Source organism: Channa argus, chromosome 17 (genome assembly GCF_033026475.1).
Source record: "Channa argus isolate prfri chromosome 17, Channa argus male v1.0, whole genome shotgun sequence".
Classification (NCBI taxonomy): domain Eukaryota; kingdom Metazoa; phylum Chordata; class Actinopteri; order Anabantiformes; family Channidae; genus Channa; species Channa argus.
This window is the reverse complement of record NC_090213.1, coordinates 15,547,010-15,568,323: the sequence shown is the minus strand read 5'-3', so window position 1 is coordinate 15,568,323 and position 21,314 is coordinate 15,547,010. Positions and strand designations below refer to the sequence as shown.

General features: G+C 38.1%; 1 protein-coding gene across 2 annotated transcripts in view; it reads left to right on the top strand.

The window, feature by feature from the left end:
• Nucleotides 1-21,314, top strand: part of atad2b (ATPase family AAA domain containing 2B) — a 61,715-nt gene that overhangs the window by 26,174 nt on the left and 14,227 nt on the right. For both annotated transcript variants that reach the window (XM_067481392.1, XM_067481391.1), the window contains exons 25-26: nt 14,282-15,031; nt 16,568-16,689. In XM_067481392.1, coding sequence (XP_067337493.1) covers nt 14,282-15,031; nt 16,568-16,689 — 872 coding nt within the window. The remainder of the gene's footprint in view (nt 1-14,281; nt 15,032-16,567; nt 16,690-21,314) is intronic.

Below are 21,314 nucleotides of genomic sequence, written 5' to 3'. Positions count from 1 at the left end.
AGAAAGCCACTGATGTATGGGATTCCACACACCTGCCTGCTCACACACACAGATATCTCAGCAGTGGAGAAGCAACACTGTGAGCAGCCTCATTAGCAAGGCTCAGAACATGACCACGCCACCAACCAATTACATGCTCACCCGTGCCACATGCAATCCAAAATCCTCTAGCTTCCAGAGGGACACAGTATGGACAATAGGATGGGCAAAACATAAATTATAAAAAGATGTACAAAATCTATGTAAATCATGCAGTATTTTAAACAAGATAAATGCATGTGAAGTACTGTAGATATGCTGCGACTAATACAAAGATGAAAATAATGATCTGTCTTGTTTTTAGTCAGTTATGACAGATTTGTAAGTATGTGTAGTTCAAGGGTGCACCACTAGGTGGTGCTTGTCTCCCATGAGAGTGACCCCCTGCTGTGTGGGTAAACTATTCCATCTCCCAGGAATGGTTGCTCCTTGAGTGCTGAGGGCCTGTGTTGACTACCATAAATACTCTGAGACTCTGGCCTTGTCTAAGCCTTGAGCTTAGTACTGTTTATCTTGCCCTATTCATCCAAGAAAAATCAATTGCAAAATAGAGAGAATATTTGATAAATATTCTAATTTTCCTTCAAAATAATTCAGTCCAGAGCATATTAAGGGAGCTTGGGTATAAACCTGTAACAAGGGCTTTATCCAAGAGATTGTCAGAAACTTATTTTTTTTAAATTTTTTATATATATAATTTTTTATATATATATATATATATATATATATATATATATATATATATATATATATATATATATATATATATATATATATATATATATATATATATATATATATATATATATATATATTTCAGTATAGAAAATGTGCATGTTGAGTTAATAAGTCACATCTCTGAATATGGTGGTTATGGTTACAACTACTAGTTATTTACAGTATTTTACAGTAATTTATTGCTGAATAAACATTGATGAATATTCAAAACATTTAAGGGAGCTATTTCAGCAATTTTGCCATCCAGACAGACCCAGTTTGGTTTTTTTTTTTTTTAATGAATGGCATCAGTGAACAGTTGATTTGTACATGCTACACTTAGCTTTTATCTACAGAACCAAATGTCACAGATGTCGACCACCAATTTATAAGTTCCTAAGAGTGTCTGTCAGCTTCCACCGGAGGATTAATTAATTATGCTAACCCAGGTGATGATTAATTTGTGACATCGGTAGCCAGTTCTCACCTGGAGCACCTCAGCAAGGAAGCTATTAGGCTAATTGATCATGGAGTCAGTAATGTCTTGATATGACACAACCTCCTAATCAAAGCTCAGTGCTTCTGGTGGAGGAGATGACAATTTCTGTGGCATTCTGTAAAAAAAAAAAGATTATGAAATTGTACCCACTGAAGTCAAGTCATTGTAAGGTTATTCATTTCCCCTTGCTCTTCTGTGGAAGGTCAGTACATGTGACTGTCAAAGTCATCTTAGATCATACCTGCAGGAATAAGCCTGTCTGGTTCAGCCATCTACACAAAGTCAACTGCTACTGATAATGTACAAGAAAACAGGAAGAAAGATGTGGTTTCCATTACTCTGCATAGATGGCTCTGTCATGGATTCTCTGCTCCATATTTTTCACAGCCCTACCCTCAACCTTTGTCTCCTCTACTGCCACTCCCTCCCATAAATACTAGGAAACACAAGGCTCAATACCTGCACCACAGTTCTGGTTCATTTCTATTGCGTCACTACAAGGACCCTGTTCATATGGAGTGTCTTCTTTTACCTTATTATATTATATTATTACCTTATTATCCTTTGTTTTGATTTGTATGCTAACTTCAGCTGGGCTTTTTCCTATGACACACAAGGCATATTCTATTTATTTCGTACAAAAAATTCAGTGTCTGATTATTCTTTACTGAAATGACATACCCAAACTTAAGTGCTATGTTGTTTTCTCAGTTTTGGGCATGGTTCCCCAGTGTTTTTCCACTGCCATTAGATAAGATTGTCCTTATACAACTGTTAAACCCTTTATGGTAGAAAGTAATATCAACTCAGGTGCTGCATAATGTGTCCTGCATCACTCAATGGCATGCCCAAGGCAACAGCCACCAGCCCGCATTCATGTAGATGGAGCACTGCTACGTCTTTGCTCTCCCCTTCCTTGTTTCTGACAACACAGTACACAGACAGCTTCTCTCCCCATGCCAGTGTCAAACCATCACAAGACCTTTATAGAATATTTAAAGTCATAATAAACATCTCTGCTTCCTTTTTACCTCAAGCTGAATTATGAGTGAATTAAAGGATGTTTTACTCAAGACAAAAGGCACACTCTGTGGTCAACACAGAGTTTTAAGGAACCTGTTGGTTAAAGTTTATCTATAGCTGGTGTCTGTTAGTATTCAAAAGCCTGTTTCATATATGAACTATGGACAATGTTAGGAGAATGCAGCCTCAGACATTATATCTCTTTCAAACATGTAACTCACAGCGGGAGATGGTCCGAATGAGAAGAAAATCCACTCTATTTTCATGCATGATCACAGGAGCCAGAAAATTATGTAAAACTATTGTTTTTGTTTCCAGCACATCAGAGCTGTGCATCTAATAAAAAAAAGGTTTAATCACATGACTGCAAGAACAGTTGAATGATAACATCATCAACATGCCGACTAGCTTGCTTTTAATTTTACAGATGATTCGGGACAGAGCAGTGCCCTAATGCAAACATTGCACTAGGGGGGCTTGAAGGACATATAGTTGGACATTTGCATTCACACATACACTCCCTCCTGACAAAGCAGAGGATAATGTCAGAATTCCAGTGCATGTCTGAAAGGGGCTATGGATTGTTTGTGAGGGAAGGTGCTTTCTTGTAAAACCACAACGGGGTTGAGTGATACTGAGGTAGTCCTATTCTCACGGTCATTCATTCAGATCAACAATTTAAGCTGATAAATAAATTTAACATTTGAAGTTTTTCTAAACTTTTAAACTTAATATTCTGTTGGATCAAGTAGGCCTTAAAAACCATAACCTTTGATAGTATCGGCTGATGGCTAAAACAAATGGATCGAGACAACACAATTTCTATATTCAAATATGTACTTTTCAAAAGTATTTTTAATCAAATATCATCATAGATTTCACTTTACTGGTATAACAAACGCTTGTGGTACAGGTGATAAATGCCAATATATAATAATTTTGCTTTGTAAATGCTGTAATTGTACTACTGGCATAATTAAGATCAGAAAACAAAGCATCTTGCCTGAAACTGAGATGTTATTAATTATTAGAACTGGCCACAGATTCTCCTTAAGCTACTTCTCAGCTACCAAGTCAAAATAGTCTTGAGTTGCACATTCTGACACCTTGAGGCGCTCACTAATAAAATCCAAAGCATGCAAAGCCCAGAGCGGATAAGCACTGAGCATAAGCTGCCATTTTGTGGGCACAGATGCCTCCTGGATCATTGTGGCACCCAAGCGTGAAATGAATGTAAAATCATCCACGATGGCTCTTGCTTCCATTTATTGTTTTAGGGTGCAGATGAGCTGACATCAGTGTTAGTATCTTTCAAGCTTCATCCTGTGTCTGGGGGTCTTTTCAGTCCTAGCATATCACCATGCGTACTTGATACTGCGTGTGCACAATTGATAAGGTTGGGTGGGAATCCTCTTCACAGGATTTTAATGCCTTGTTTTATTACTGTTTAATGCATATCATCATATATATTATTCTAAAAGGCTTACTTTTCTCCCTGAAAGAAATGAGCCTCACAATTGCATAGAAAAAGATTGAGCTCTGTTGTTCATTGCTTCTGTGCATGTCCAATGACTACAAGCTGTGTTGCCCAAGGATGTTAGGAAGGTGTTACAAGAGAAAATGAGAGAAGTTGTAAGGAAGGCTTTATAACGGCGGCATACTTTGCATCACAAAATATCATATATGGTTATTGCCTTTCTAAAGATAGGGTTGGTGGTAGTAAGGGCAAGGATGAGCCTTTTAAAATGCTGCAGATGTATAGATGTCTGTATTAACATTTTTCATTTGAAGATTTTTTTTTTTTTTAAATGATCTCAAAGGGTTTCTCCTTTTTTTTCTTTTCTTTTTTTTAAAGCTGAACAGCTTTCAAAGTGTATAGATGCTTAAGGTTCTGCAGACTGACTGGTTAATCAGATGGCTTGAAGTAATTGTTTTTAGGTTGTTTTTCATTCTGGGAAAATCTGTTGCATTCAGAGCCTTCCATGAGTGGTAGTCAGGTTTAGATTTTCACAAAGGATTGGCTAGCCCCTCATTCCAATTTCATTTTTTTTATGGTAAAGGCTAATTTTTCTCTCTCTCTCTCTAAACAGCACTAAAAGAGCAGTCCAACATCTCAGCATTTAAGCTAATACCAACAGAAATTATACAATCCCTCCTGGGCTTTTACTCTTATTGTTTTTACCATAGTGCGGTTGATTAGTCAATTTCAGTAAACCTCAGAAGATAGTACACCGAGCAGCCTAATGGGCTGCATTCCTCCTCTCTATTTGTGCACTTGTTCCAGTCAATTACAACTTATCAGAACCAAACATGATACATTAGTGCTTGATTATTTTGAATAACTTATGGATAGGTTAGCGAGGTCCAAATTATCTTTTGGATCGTGTACACTACTCAAACCCTGTTTGATGGAAAGTGATCCACTATCTGTTTACTATTAATTAGGTGGCCATCTATTGATGCATATCTTGATATTTTCATTCAAATCTTTTTTTAATGCTTTGTATACATACATTTTTGCTGCAGTAGTTAAGCTTTTTGTTCATTGTTTTTCTCTGAAAACAAGCTCAACCATCCACACTAACATGTCTGAATCTTTAAGAGACGGACACATAAAGGCACATGAGTCACATTAGACAACGTAAGAATATGAATGTGCGCTGGGTTTTTAACTGTATTAAATTAATCCTAGAATTGCACCTATTCAGAAGATTAGTGGAATTTTTTTCTACTGTGCCTAAATCAGGCTAATGAATAATTGTAACATGTATATGTTTTAAACTAATGGGACCAGTACAGTGTGTATAGGTTCATGAGGTGTTGACCAAATTTTTTTTTGTTTTTTTTATATATATGACTAGTTGTCCTCACGCTACATTGTGGGCTCTCTGTCTTTTTTTCTTCTATTTTAGATGAAGGTTTTAGAGCAAATGTATAGTTTAGCAGCTGAAGGAAGCCCTTAAACTGATCTCAGTATAATCATGGTTTCAATGTCTTTCAGTAAGGCTTTATTCTCTTAAATTTATTGTTAATATAACTCTAAAATCAGAGTTGTTAATTGCATTATGTTTGTATGTGCATTCATACATCGCCCCTTAAAAATGCAAACCAATCGATTTGACACCATGAATCGCATAATTTAAAAAAAAGAACAAAAAAGAAATTTAGACTTGTATAGACATCAATCAATGGAAATAATATATTGTAAACTTCATAGTCATTGTATTTATTGCAGATTTTATGAATTGTAACAACAATTTATAATTGACCAAAATCATCATGCATGTGGCTGAAAAAAGGCGTAATTTGCCACAATATAAAAAGCAAATGAATCTCGATAGGAAAAAGGGATTCACTAAGGTGTCTGTAGAGCAAAGAATCCTTATGTAAACAGTGCATAATTTAATATCCCTTTCTGCTGAGTCCTATTATAATACTGCTTAAATGACCTGAATCCCTTAACTGGCTCACAGAGTTCCGGTAAAACACAATAGCTGTTCTTTACGATGAGCGTTATATGCCTCCACATTGTGGCTTGTGATGGTCACCAGAGTGTATGCAAACATAGCAGTAACATTATATGTAGGAGAAATCGAACTAATAAGATCCAGTATGGTGCAAGTTATTTTGAACCGGGTGATTAAGTCTTTTAAATTATTAAAATTGACGCATCATCAGTTTTACCAGTTCTGCATATTGCAAAGTTAAGAATAGGACACAGCCAGTATTTAACTGTAGAGAAAAGGTTAGCAGACAGGTAACATGAACTGCAGTAGGCAACAAACATCACAATACCTATGGCCAGGGAACATCTTATAATGCACTTTAAACATACTGATGCTAATACTGCTATCATATGGAAACAAAATAGTGAAATAAAAACTGTGAGAATTGTCATTCTCCTTTAAAAGACTTTTGCTAGCCAAAATGAGTCAAACAGTGCAGATATCTTCACTCCTGCTCAACTTGTCTGTATGCATGTTTTTTTGCCAGGGGCGACAGACCTTTTCCCCAGAAGGATTTGGTACCCTGCTTTGTATGTACGAGTGTGCATAGACTGACATCTTCAACAGTACTTGGAGCTGCTGGTGCATTAGGGCATATCTGTCTTCTGAGCACAGGGCACCACAGGCACAGTCATCCCACTGGCCATTTACTGAGCAGCAGAGAGGACAGAAAGAGCCAAATGCTCTGACTGAATTATATCTCGAATTCCTCCACATTGTGACTACATTTTCTCTTTGTAGATGTAGACATGTGGAGATAATGCAGTAAATTGCCAACCCTTTTGATAATGGTAATGAGGCTTGTCAGAAATGGTAATGTTGCCATTTTACAGAGTTAATAGCTTCAAAAACAAAACAATGAAAGTTGCCCAGTGGCTGACGCCCATTCTTTTAATACTGCTCTTTACTCCTTCTAGTGACACAATTGCACCTTAGGTTTGTGAATGTAGGGTAAAGCTTCTGAATGTGGATGGGTTTATGCATCTATTTAAGACCCTGAATATGTTTGCATTTGTTATGTGAAAGCTTAGATTTACTGGTAGTCAAAAAATTAGATGCCATTGACAGATATGTGGCGTCTTCAGTCAAGCTATATGTACCGTGTTAGTTTTTCACTCACCCCACCCTACAGATTAATTAATTAAATGCATGGGTTTCATTCTTAGGTGTTAAGGCTTAAACCATGTTTCACAACATTAAAGCAAAGATGGTGATGACTGTGCAGACCCTTATGTATACAACACATCCAAAATTGCAATACGGCAAAAAAGGGAAGTAACTGAAAAAAAAAAAAAAAGAAAGAATGCTATAATTTATTTATCTTGGCATTTCATTGTGTCAGTGTGTAACGTTAGGTGACAAACAGCTGACTTTCTTTCATGATCACCACTTCTCTGTTGGTCTTTGTCTTTGTCTTCGTTTAGTATTCACCATCTTGCCTCCTGTTTGCAAAAGTAAGGGTGAAAAGCAAACTACTCCATAGTTCCCACTTACAGTAAAAGTCAGATGTGGTATATAGCGCTGGTGAGTCTTAGCTTTCAGTCTAAAGTGATATTTAGAAGAAACAGGAAACAATGGACTTGCACTATACCGATGTGATTATTTTGGTGGTTTGGAAAAAACGGATAAAGTAATAGATAATAAAAATAAAGATTTGTAGCCTAAATATATGTAAGGAATTTTTGTTACCTTGTGCATGAATTGCTAGTTAATCCTTAACATAAACTGAGAACAGCTGCATGGAAGCCATTTACGATTCAGCTTAGTTTGACGCTAGCTTGATATATAGAATTAATTTTATATGTAGAATTTCTTTGGTATTGCTTGCTCAAGAGAGCAAAGGAATCGTATAAAAAAAATCATTATTTATACATGCTCACATAAATGTTATATTAACCTTTTAATAAGCTGCTTCTCCTGACCATTGTCTTAACATGCCTTATTGTTCATTCTGTACACGTTTAAGAGAGAATTCAAATTACTTCTTACATTCGAAATGTATATCATATCAAAGTTTTTAGGAACTACAAAAAATTGGTTCAGCAGTCATGGCTGGGGATATACTGTGTTTTTGTTATGTGAATAATAGCTTAGAAAAAGGTTAAGACAAATAAATCCCCAGGAAGAGATGCACATTTCAAAAGAGAAAAAAAGAAAACACACTTTTTGTTTTAGTTCATATTGCTAATGCTTATGACAGCATAACCTAAACAGTGTCACCTATATTTTTCTTTACTATAAACATAACTGTGAGCATTGAGTCTTGTTTACAAATCATTAATCCTCCTTTTTTTTTAATGAAAAATGACAAAAACCTAAAGGTAGGGTCAACTGGGAGAGCCCAACCATTTTGTTATGGCTGGCAAGCCAGAGGCCAGTACAAAGTTTTGGATATCCACATACCTCAGCTCTGTTTTAGCCTTTTTCTAATTTATTTTAGGACCTTTCATCATAATTGATCCAAAAAACACAATATTAGTTCATGTAGAGGGTGTGAGGATCTGTTGCAGCTGTTGCATCATAATTCTTAAGATTTAGGATTGTGGGGTGGTCCGCCCACTCGCCACCCCCTAAGACTGCCCCTGCCAACCAGTGAGTTGTCTCTAATCTTTGCATCACAATCTATTTGTGCTTTATGCTTAAAAAAAAACAGAATCTTTGTCGCTATAATTTGGGGATTTTTAACTTATAAGCCCGGTAAACATAAGTTTAACACCATCTGTATAGAATGTTTAGAACCTTTGTAAATGAGAACTTATTGGAAATCCCTTTCACCAATTTCATAACTAATATAAACAGTTTGAACTTATATATTGCCAGAATGAGACATGAGCTGAATTTAATAAGCTGGCTCTTGTGTCATTTTTTTTCTGTGTCTGATTTGAAAGTCTTTATTTTTCCATTCAGAAGCTTATTGTAAATTTTTCTTTTATTTCTCCACCAAGTCTAATCTGACATCAACAGCGTTATGTTCATAGTGTGATTGAGTCTCAAATCAGCTGGAGATTGCTGCAACTAATATGCACTTAATTCCTAAATGGTTATTATATTTCATGCAAATGCACACAAATAAAACCATTTGTATATTCTCATTTCTTTTCTGGCAATTTATCTTTTGTTCCCAGAATATTGTAAGATACTGTATTTGCCACAGTGAGTAAACCAAACAGTCCCAGTGTCCAAATTACCATAGAAAAAGAAACCAAATCATACCACAGAAAAACTTTCTCTTGACACAATGGAAAATATTGTTCGTTGCCATGGAAACACACTTGGAGTATGAAGGATGTGAGGTAAATTAAAAAAAAAAGTGAAAACTTTTTGAATGCACTGTTCTGTATGTGTAATTTTTATTTATTAGTTTTTTTAATGGAAGGATGGATCACTTGGAAAAAGGAGACTGACATGCATCTAATTGAATATTTTATGTAGGTTCTACAGTATTGGTGTAATGCACTTGGGGTCTATTTTGGAGGTAGTAGCCCTGTAACAGTGTTTTGTAAAGTGGATTTTGTGGTTCAAGCTTTTTAGGACTGCATACAGGTCGAAGCCTACTATTATAAAGTTTATGGTCATATTTCTATTTTATACCTATTTATATGTATTCAGCCGGTGTTAGCCACAGAATTTGCTAACCAGTTGATGCCATTTAATTATTGTAGGTGTGATGATACTAATTTTCAGCCTAAATTAGAACTGTTTCACTAACTGAAAGTGAGCAGGTCATAATGAAATTATTTTCCCAAAAACAGTTGATGGCCCTGATGAACTATCATATGAGCACAACCAGAGTAAAATGGCTATTTGTTGGTTTTTTGCATTTCATTTTGTACAGAATAAACAAATGAGATACAAGGTTTTAAATAGTGGTGGACATTCCATTGGTAGATTATGTCAGACTTGGGATGTGTGACATTGACAAAGCATTGGCAAAGCATTTGGCAAATATAGCCTACTCTCTAGGTGAGAGTCAGAGTATTGAACCTCATACAAGAGGCTACTGGAAGCAGAGACATCTGAACAGTGGTGCGCCTTGGAGAGTTTGAGTTGAAGATGTCTTTATATTCCAAGCAGATATGTCAGAGAGACAGACAGAAATGTGTGATGACACAGTGGGGTCTTCCGGTAGAAAGGACAGAAAGAGCAGGTGTCATCGACATAGCAAAGATGGGGAGAAGACGTGTTAGTGGGTTATAGAACCTTCAGGATGTTCTATTGATGAAGAGGATGGAGAGGAATAAGTACTAAGAACTGAACCCTGTGGCACACAGGCCATGGAAAACTTGCTTTAGTTATCCCTGCTGTTACTACTACTACTACTACTACTACTACTATATATCTATATCTACATAGATATATCTATAGAGAAAGTGGATTTGTCTTACCTTCTATGTATAAAAATGTTTACAGACATGTTTAGGAAACAATAAGAACAGAATTCAAGCTATTAGTTTGTAGGTTTTATTCTGTACACTTGACATTTCCTTTGTAAGTCCTCTTTTCCCCACTGGATTTGACTACTTCTTTTCCTTTAAACTGTTCCCTTACAGGGGTCACCACAGCGAATCATGTGCCTCCATCTAACCCTGTCCTCTGCATCCTTCTTTCTCACACCAAGTAACTTCATATCCTCTCTCACTACATCCATAAATCTCCTCTTTGGTCGTCCTTTAGACCTCCTGCCTGGCAGCTCCAACCTCAGCGTCCTTCTACCGATATATTCACAGTCTCTCCTCTGAACATGTCCAAACCACCTCAATCTGGCCTCTCTGACTTTATCTCCAAAACATCTAACATGAGCTGTCCCTCTGATGTCCTCATTCCTGATCCTGTCCATCTTCGTCACTCCCAAAGAGAACCTCAACCTCATCTTAATCTCTGCTACATCCAGCTCTGCCTCCTGTCTTTTCTTCAGTGCCACTGTCTATAAGCCGAACAACATCGCTGGTCTCACTACCTGAACACCTTTCCTTTTATTCTTGCTGATACTCTTTTATCAAACAACACACCTGACACTTTTCTCCACCCGTTCCAACCTGCTTGCACATGCCTCTTCACCGCTTTTCACTGAACCATTGACCCTAAGTACTAAAAGTCCTGCACCTTCTTCACCTCGGCTCCCTGTAACCTCACCGTTCCACTTGGGTCCCTCTCATTCACACACGTATTCTGTCTTACTCCAGTTAAGCTTCCTTCCTCTGCTTTCCAGAGCAGACCTCCACCTCCCTAGATTTTCCTCCACCTGCTCCCTGCTCTCACTCCAAACACTACTGGATTTGACTGGTTTGATAAATTGTGATCTGATTATTTTATGCTATGAATTGCTATTTAAAGGAATAAGTGAATCAGAGACACTGATTAACAGATGCATTACTAGTTTGCTGCACAATTGTCCTTCATCGTCACAGAACTGATTTACTTAATACTTGCTGGTATGGCCTTTAGAGACTCGTCTGCTGAGGCTTTTTTGCTCTGAGAAGTTTTGTGCATTTGTGTGCATACATGTGCACATACCGTTCTGACAACTATAGGGATGGGAGCTTGAAATGTTCCTTCCAGTATATTGTATGGGATAGGCTCATTTAATTATTACAAATTGCTTCGGTTCTCTTTCCTTTCCTTCTCCCATCAGCATATCTCCACTTTGTGGTTGGCTGTTCATGCTCTAACAGTTTTCATGCATTATTTAAGAGCTGACTGTGATGAGTCATTTGTTGCCATTCTGGCTCACCTTTTCCTCCCTCACGAGTACGCTTTATAGCTCCGATGGTGAGAGCTGACCTTAGCAAGACCTCTTTCACTGGATTGTTGTGAGGTTTGTTTGTGTTTTAAAAAAATATATAAAATTTAGCATGCGAAAGGGTTGAAAGAGAAATAAAGGTTCAGCAGAAAATTGGGCAGCTTTAAAAAACAAACAAAACATATTTCCAGGATAATGGCTTAAGTCAGCCTTTACCTGGCTGTATTTCATAAAAGATACAATATGGTAAATTACATATAATACTTGGCATAGATAATCAATGTTTTCTATAATGAGTTTGAAAATTGTCACACAATGACTAATTGCTAAAAAAAAATCTAAATTGGGTTAAACACATGGTATTCTAACAATAGTTGATCCATTAATCCCAGGGTTGGTGGTTTGATTCCCAGCCCTCCCTCTCAAATCTCTGTATCCTTGAGCAAAACACAGACTCCCACCTTAGTTGTGCCTGGTGAGTGTAGGCCAGCTGCAGCACAAAGACAGCTCCTACATCGGTGTGTGTGAGTGTGGGCAACATGATAAATTTGTATGGATAAATGAGAAGCAAGGTAAAGCGCTAAGGGTACCATTAAGTTAGATTAGATTGCATGCAACCATTCAGAAATATCCAAGATGCCTTGCAGTTTTTTTGCCTTCTAGCTTTGGTGACCTCCACCTGACAATGGCCAGTTCCTCCCTTTTCCTTAAGCATCTTAAAGCTAAATCTGTGTAGATATTTATGAAATATATGTCAGAGACTAGTAGTCCTTTGCTGTGATGGCCTGTCATTGTCTTGCATGCCGAATGCTAGTAGCTCCTTTTGAAAGGTAACCATTAATCACCTAGTGTGATGACAGATGTAGCCTGAGCAATGCTTGGAAACGTGGTATATTTTAAAATGAGCGTGCTCACAAATGTTCAAGCAGCACTACAGCAAATGCCACTTTGAGAAAAAGACAGATTTCACTTTTTGCAGTCTCACAGGTTTAACGTGAAAGTTTAGACAGTTAGTGTTAGAACAAATAGTAGAGGTCTACAGGAAAATTTGGGGTACTTTACTCATTACGTTTTAAAAAGTTCACTTTGGAAATGTCTAAAAAAATTTGAATGCATACCCAAATCCATCCACTGTAAGAGCACTTGTATCGTAAATTGCTGTTTATAAGTTTAAAGCATTAGCTGACCCCAAGTATACTCCATTCCCCCTGGATTGTCTTATGTATTCGTTGTGGCTGACAGGAAATGGTTGGCTGGCCATTAAGGGGTCACTAGAGAACACAGTTGTTGAGTCCATCAGCAAGCACTGGTTGACAAATTAACACTTTTTGTCATTCTTATCCTGGGAGACCCATTGTAACATTGGGGCTGTTTTTCCTTTTTCCCTTCATATTGAACAAATATTTAATCTAAGATGTTGTTTTCTATCCTCTTTTGATGTACAGTGTGCATAATCAGATCTGTAGACTGGGTAGATGAGCCAAGACTAAGAAGCATTTTGGAGACTGGGTAAATTTGATCCAGACAATGTATGCATTTCATAAATGTTTTATCAGTTTTCTTGTTTATATATAGTATTTGTGGGAAATGTGCTGCACATTATGAACCCTCTGTTATTAAGACAAAGATTTCCCCATTTTGTACAGTAGTGACTGATCTTTGTTAAATAACTTGGCCATGTAGTGCATTGAGAACCAGGCTGTCACGTTATTTACTGTGCATAAGCTCACGCTTTGGCAGATTTTAATAATTTCAATGGCCCTTGACAGAATGATAATTGCTGGGACTTTATAGATTTTATTAATAACCCGCAGTGATCTAGTTTCTCTATCTAGTGCAATGCTCATTTACACATGCAGACATACACACAATAAAAACAAAATACATTTTAGTTATGTCTAATATTGTTGTTATATGATAGAATTCTGGTTTATTTGTTCTCGGGCCACTCACAGTTATGCAGTGTTAGAGTTGCCTTTAGGAACTCAACTGATGATTTTGAGACACTAGGACTTTTTTGTGTCAAGACTGATTTAAGTCCGGTTTAAATGCTCATGGCACTAGAACTCTAAATTGTTGTGGGCTGTTATTTGGTTTTCTCTTTGTATCTCTGGTCTCTATTTAAAAGCATATGTTTGGAAAAGCAGTAAATGAGGGCAAATTCCTTGAAGTTTCACTGCATGTAGCATTTTTGCTTGCTTGCTGTGACACTTGTACGGCATTCTCAGCTAGCAGGCTTTGGTTTTTCCTTTCCTCTTAAACCCCCAAGCACCATCTTTTGTAGTTATTGTTCAACATCTATGATATAGCAGCGCTGTCTTTTCCGTCTGCCACATTTGTGCAAAGTTGTTCAAACACCGCTTGTTTCTCTTTGAGGAAGACCAAATGTCCATATTTAAAATACAGTCAAAAAGTGAGCGATGTGTAGTGTCAGTTAGGTATTTGAATGGTCAGTTTTCATTATTTTTTTTAGTTTTCATTAGTTTTGTTCTGTCCGTCACCACAATTGATTTGAAATAGTTATAAAGATGTGAATTGCTGTATTTCCACCAGAGATGCATCACATGAACATTTGACCATACATGGAACAGAGAAATGCCTATTTAGAGCATGTTCGGCAACTTTTGTTACAAGAACAGGGATCAGCACTTTTAAACTAAAGATACATGTCATACAGTGAAGCAGATGTGTTTTAATTGGTTTTGGTTAAATAATAATGAGTTAATAGGATTTCCTCTTTTTCTTTTCTCATCTTAGACCATATAAAGAGGAAGATTCGTCGACGGCCAACTTGGGGCCGGGGGATCATCCGTAAGAAGAAAAACTACAAGAAAGGAACAGAAGAAGAGGAAGAAGAGGAGGCAGAAGTGGAAACTGCAGGGCCCAGTGACTCATGTTTGACACAGGATGAAGAATCTTCTTGCGATAACATGGGTCCCCAGCCCAATGGCCACCATCGCCTTGCCCCCTCAACAGAGGAGGATAGCTCCAATGAACCCCCTGTCGCACCTTCTGCTGAATGTCCAGGTGCTAGTGCAGCTAGGGAAGAGCAAAGATCTAAGGAAGAAGAGGACCCCACAGCTGAAGAGGACCCCACAGCCAAAGAGGCAGACTCTGAGAACAGAGAAGAAAACGTTGAGCAACACTGCCTTGGTGGCAGTTCTCATCCAGAGGCAGACAGGGCCAAGGAGGCTGATTTCCAGCCTTTAATAAAGATGTCTAAGTCTTCAGATGCTGAGTTTCTACAGCCCCAGCACACCGAGTGTCTACATGTATCACAGATGGACTGCGTGAACGGAAGCGAGTCAATGGATAGCCTGGACTCACAGAGCATCAAGACGAACTGTGAGACTGAGAAAAGGACTCCTCAGAGTGTTGCTGAAGGCTTTAACAAGCCTGAACAGGAAGAGCACAAAGACAAACATGAGAGCCATTCAACTCAGGAGCACCCACCCCAGGATGGGAGGGCTGTAGTAGAAAGTACTGAAGGAGAACAAGATAAAGAAGGTAAAAAGCTACACTAGACAGCTGGTTAAGTCGTACACAGTGCTTTGCCTTCCTTTGTGTTTGGTATGTGTTTATATGTCTTCCTCATTGCAGGAAAATTCAAAATGCCTACTTTATATAAGTAACTGATAAAATTTCAAGATCCGCAGCTCATGAGATTTAACAACATGAATTCACAAACAATGCTTGTAATTCATTCTCTCAAATGTTTGACCTCTTTTAGAAGTAAATAAAATTCTAACCAAAGTGCTTAGATAATGGATGCATAATGTTAACATTTAGCTCGTTAATATGTCTGATCAGGTCACACTAGCTGTTGTGTTCTTGTCACCTATGCCTGCTCTTGATGATGGGTTTCAAGTAAAACTTTGTTATCAACTTAAAGTTAACATTATCTGTCTCAGCAAAAATGACTATTCTTATTTGTCACTTAAAAAAAAAATACCTGGGCAAGCCATCATTCAAATAGATTTTATTTTAGTTAAGTTTGAACTACATCTAATAGAAGATATTGAATAAAAAGAGACAGGTCTCAGCTGCTTGTTTTGGTTAAAATTTTAACTGTAATTATGTAATTAGGAAAGTTAAGAAAATCTCTTTTACACATCCAGTGCTTTGCCCACCACTTAATTATGATGATAAATTACTGTTTTGATTATCTTCCAGATCTTGTGATTTGCACTTTCTGTAACTTTTAAAATACAGAGGGGAACATGAATAATGTAACACAAGTACTGTAATAGAGAATATATAAATATATTTGCAGACAATATAGTTCAGCATAGACACTCAAGCTTTAACATCAGGCATTCATAGACACTCCACACCTTCAGATATGTTTTTTTTTTTTTAGTAGTTTTGACACTGTAATCAGTGTTGTTTGGGTTTCCCCTGATTACTGACTCTGCCATATATTTTGTTTCTTTGCCATGAGAAAAGTATACACTTTTTACAAAGGTGTAGTATTTGAGGCAGAAGTAAGCTAATAGGTTTATGTTAGATTATGGGCCTGTGATTTGGCTTGTGATGAGCAGACACCAGCTGGATGCTGGCTGAGGCAGAGGTGCTGTTAGAATAGGGAGAAGCCATCAGAGGATGGTACAATCACAAATCAGAACACAAACTGTTGCTTCTTAAACAACAAACAAAGTAGCTTCTCTGCTCCCACTCTAAATACAAGCTGAACTGGGCCTTTTGTTTCTTAAAAAAAAAAAAAAAAAGCATTTGTTGAACACTGTTACAAATGGACAAGAGAGAGGGCAGATATGAAATATTGTGCACTCAGCAGCTGGTAGTAGCTTCACACTTTCTTCTCATAATATAGTATTGCATTAATCTTTTTGCCATAGCAGTTGGAATGAATTTTCTTCAAAACTATCAAGTTTGCCACTTTCCAGTGGTGCATGAGGAAAAACAAGATGAAGTCTAAATATACTGTAGTTAAATTCATTCCTTTAAAGCTCCTTTTGACTGTTATCACATTACACTAATTCTTTATACTCCTCGTTAACCTGCTTTCCATCAATCTCTGCATAGGGGATTCCAGAGCAAGAAAATGCAACAGGAGCTTGTCAGAGGAATTGAAGGGGTCTGCAGAGGAAGAGCCGCAACCAGACCCACCACATCCTCCAGTAGTGGTTGACCACCAGCGACTTCTGGTAAAACATTTTCTAAACCAGTTATTTTGCCCATTAGGGGTACAGTATTGATCTGAAGGCTACTATGGTTATGGGGTCATGGACCAACATATTTTCATTACAGCATGAAATGAAAAAGATCCCTCCTGTAAATAAAATTGGCTAATTTTTTTCATCTATTTAGCATACTGTCAAACCAATGAGACTTACTCAGACAGACAAAGGCTGTATACTTAATACACGTTTTGTAAATGGATGTATACAGGGCATCAATGTTTGATTTTCCGCTGCAATACAATATCTCACTGCAAGAAAAGCAGCAAATGCCCATAGAATTAAGTCCTTTAGAAGTGAACTGAAAAATAAACACTTTACGTGGTATTTGAGTAAGCTTCTGTTTGGACACACTTTTAGAGATTTGGCTAGAGACTACAAAGTAGTTTATTATGAAATTGTTGTTTGATTCAATGAAAAGTTGTCTTATGACAGGACTTTGGCAGGAAGCTGATTGCTTAAAGTGTCTTATAAGTGCACAGTGTGATAGATTCATCAACTTTATTGTCATTGCAAAAAACTACAACTAAATTCTGCTGTGCAGTACTGGGAAAAACTAACTATGCAACCATCCCTCAATCATCCTTATAATAAAATAAGGTACATAAGGTTATAAATTACATGAATACTAACATGTAATAAAAAATTATTTATACAAAAAACAATTATCTATGTAAGGGTGGTATGTCCACGTCTATGGCAGCAAGGAGTGTTTGTTCAGTTCAGTTATGGCTCTAGGATAAAAACTGTCTCAGTCTGGAGGTGCGGACCTTTTTTGCTCTATCATGCCTACCAGGGGGCAGTAGGGCAAACAGGTGGGGACAGGGGTGTGTTTTGTCCTGTGTGATTATGATGGCTCTGTGGAGACTCTAGGGTGTACAGTGGGGTTCCAGTAATTTCCTGTGCTGTGTTATTGACCCTTTGAAGATGTTTCTGATCAGTCTCTGTGCAGTTCACATACCAGGCTGTAATGCATTATCTGAGCATACTGAATTGAGTAGTGGTAAAAGGCTTTCAGTAGCTCTGCAGATAGATAATTGTTTTTAAAATTTTGTAAGAAGTAGAGCCGCTGTTAAGCCTTTTTGACTCCAGTAAACGTAAGGTCCTCTGCGATGTATATGCCTTCCTTTCCCCTGATGATTAGAGGAGCAGGTTTCTCGCTATGTCTCTTAAAATCAATTGAGTTCCTTGGTCTTCTTTTTTCAGTGTGAGGTTAGTGTCATTGCAACAAAGCATCAATCTGTTCACCTCCTGTCTGTATTGTTTTTGATTATTGTTGGATATTTGTCCCACAACAGTTGTGTCATCAGCAAATTTAATTATTGTATTAGTATAGTTAATGGCAGTACAAGAGTTGGCACACAACCCTGTAGCACTCCCATACTAAGGGGCAGGCTGGTGGAAATGTGTGTGCCGAGTCTCACAGTATGAGAAAGTCTTTTATCCACATACACAGAATACTGTTTAAGCCAATCCGTTTGGTGACCCTCTTATGAAAAGCATTCTGACGTGTCCCTTTCAGGTCAAGGTTTGTGAATGGTTGCAATGACTCTTCTGTGGATCTCTGTGCTCTATAGGTGAAATGGTGGGGGTCAAGATGAGTGGGTATAGTGGAGTGAGAGATTAAAATATCTGTAAATACCTGCAAGAGTTGGTGTGCACAGTCTTTTATCACTCTTCTAGGGACCCCATCCGGGGCCCCCGCTTTGGTCGCATTCACAGAGCTGAAGACTCTCCTCACCTCATGTGTCTGTAAGATCTGTGGATGGTGCGTAGCGTCCAGTATTGGCATTGCAGCAGTGTCATCCACTGTTGTTCCAAAATGTGCAAAGAAGCTTACCCACAAAGGTGGTGTCACTGTTGGCAGGTGGTTGCTGATTTCTCGGTAGTTGGTTATATGCGGGATGAATTTCCATATGTGTGTCTGGTTGCAGTTGTTAAAATAATGCTCAATCCTCTTCTTATAGGCACCTTTAGCCCTCTTGACGGCCTTTTTAAGGTTATATCTGGCCGTGCTGTAATGTTCTGTCACCTGTTCTGATTGCTACATTTCGTTGTTTCAGCAGGTTTTGGACTTCTGTGGTAATCTAGTGTTTCCTATTTGGCAAAACCCAGATGCGCTTCTTGATGGTTACACTTTCAATACATGGCTTATTATAGCAGAGAACAGTGGTGGTAAAAGTCTCTACATCTGAATCATAAAAGATGCTCCAGTTGTTTCTGTTGAAGCAATCTTGCAGTTGTAGAGTAAAATCTGCAGGCCAGGTAATTTTTTATTTTTGTTTTTTATATTTTAATAGGCTTCGGTTTTCTGATAAGGGGTCTGTATGCTGGGGCAAGAAGAGTGATAGATGGTCAGAGTGTCCAAGATGGGAATAGGCTCTGTATCCTTTGGTAATGTAGGAATAAACATAGTCTAGAGTGTTAGCCCCATTAGTGGCGTATTTAACATGCTGTTCATATTTAGGAAGCATGCTCCTCAGGTTTGAGTGGTTTAAGTCCCCAAGGAAGCCCTCAGGTTGTGCTCTCTGTTGTTTGTTTATGGCAGTTAGCAAGTAGCCAAGTGCTAGCTTAATATTAGCAACTGGTGGTATACAGACGGCTAGCATCAGAACAATTGAATGCTCTCGTGCCAGGTAGTATGGTCTGCATTTACCTGCTAGGAACTCCAGGACTGGAGGGCAGTGTTGATTGACAATAGTAGCATTTGTACACCAGCTGATATTTACATAAATACACAAGCCTCCCTCTCTGCTCTTACCAGAGTCTTGAGTCCTGTCACCACGATAGGTGGAGCATCCTGCTAGTTCAATAGCGTTGTCTGGGATTCCCGGGTGAAGTCAGGTTTCCATCATAATCATAACACAGCCGTTCCAAGCAGCTGACCGCATTGTCAAATCCAGTCTCAACTGCCTTGTTGCCCAGGGACCTGGCATTTCCTACTAAAAGGCTGAGTACTGGTTGTCTCTTTACCCTAACTAGATATCCAGCTCAACACCCCCTCTTTTGTCAATGTTCTCTTTTTTCTGTGATGTCTACTGCTTGGCAGCATCATCCACGGAGAGTCCAGGGCTCTGGCCATTCTCTCCGGGATCTGATGCGAGTTGTGAAAGACACCCGTTACTGTTACCTGATACCTTATACCAATGCTTAGAAGCTCTTCTCGACCATACAAGACCTTTGCCTCACACACTTCCAGGCATATCGACACAAACAACAACCACACGCAAACTTTCAGGTAAAACTATGCCACTGCGTCTTTGCACTGTTGTCTTGGAGCTGTACGTAGATGGCAGAAATCTGCGTTAAGCCTTAAAGACAACAGTCTCTGGGGGACTGCATTTGCTATTGCCCGGTCTGCTATACTTGTCAAGTGAAGCATCCTTGCCACTCTAGGGCTTAAAACCAACCAGTATTCAAAGTTTTTTTTTAAATTCTTTCTCCATGCCCTATCCTCATTTTGCTTGATTGTACACAATCATCATTGTAATTTATACAACGGTGAAAGAGCTGGAGGGATTCAGCATGGTGCATTCACAATGATTGGAGATTTACTGTAACAGCTACTGTGATCTGTATCAAAGCAATAATATGGCAATATGGAGAGGTATATTCATAAAACCAGCTTATCCTGTCGCAGGGGGCTGGAGCCTATCTCAGCTGTCATAGGGTATGCCCTGGACAGGGGGCTAGTCTATTTTGGGGGCCAGCACAGAGAGACATACACAGGCAGACAACCATTCATGCTCACAAAATATCCATTGTCAATAATTAATTATGATCACTTCCTATTTTAGCAGTTATGAATCACTGATGTGTGCAGTACACTGCAGCACATTAAACAATTAAAATAATTATGCTAAATTAATGAGGTGGATATAATGTTTGAGACTGAAAATTTGGTCACTCAGTCACAGGGCAACATTTATACATATTTACTTTTGATTACTTTTATATGAAACAGCACCGATGTACAGACTTATTTGTTGCAACAGAACCAGCTGTGGTGAGTTGTCACATTTAGCAATTGACTAATTAGACTGTGATTATGGAAAAGAGGAGCTATAATCTTAAAATCCTACCAATATGCTTTTGTTTTTGCCTTTATTAAAGTTTATTTGGGTGTCTGGGTGTTTGTGAAGGGCTTTTAGAGTGTTTTTCTCTTCTATTCTGTAAAAGAAACAGCTGTTCATTTCTGTAAGGCTGGTCACTTGTTTTGTTCCAATAATAATACTGTTCAAATCAATGTATACAGACTTGTAAAAGCAGCTGAGTTGTTGGACCTGTATGTCTCTTATGTGACAATGTCTCCCATGCTTTCTGTAACTTCTAAAAGTTGAGAAGGCAGGATAATTAAACGTGTACCATTACTTGACTAAGCCATACAGCAGAAGGCAGCAGATATGCTGCAAGTTTTTATTTTATTTTTTTGATGATTAATGTCTAGAGAGGGGGAAAACTCAATCATGGGTGACCAGGCTTAAGCTTCACCCCAATCCATGAGTTTGTTTGAATCTGATGCTGTCACACTGCCCTTCTCAGATGGATAACTAACTTCTGAGGCTTAGCCCTTTTTTTCCCTTCACCCTGTG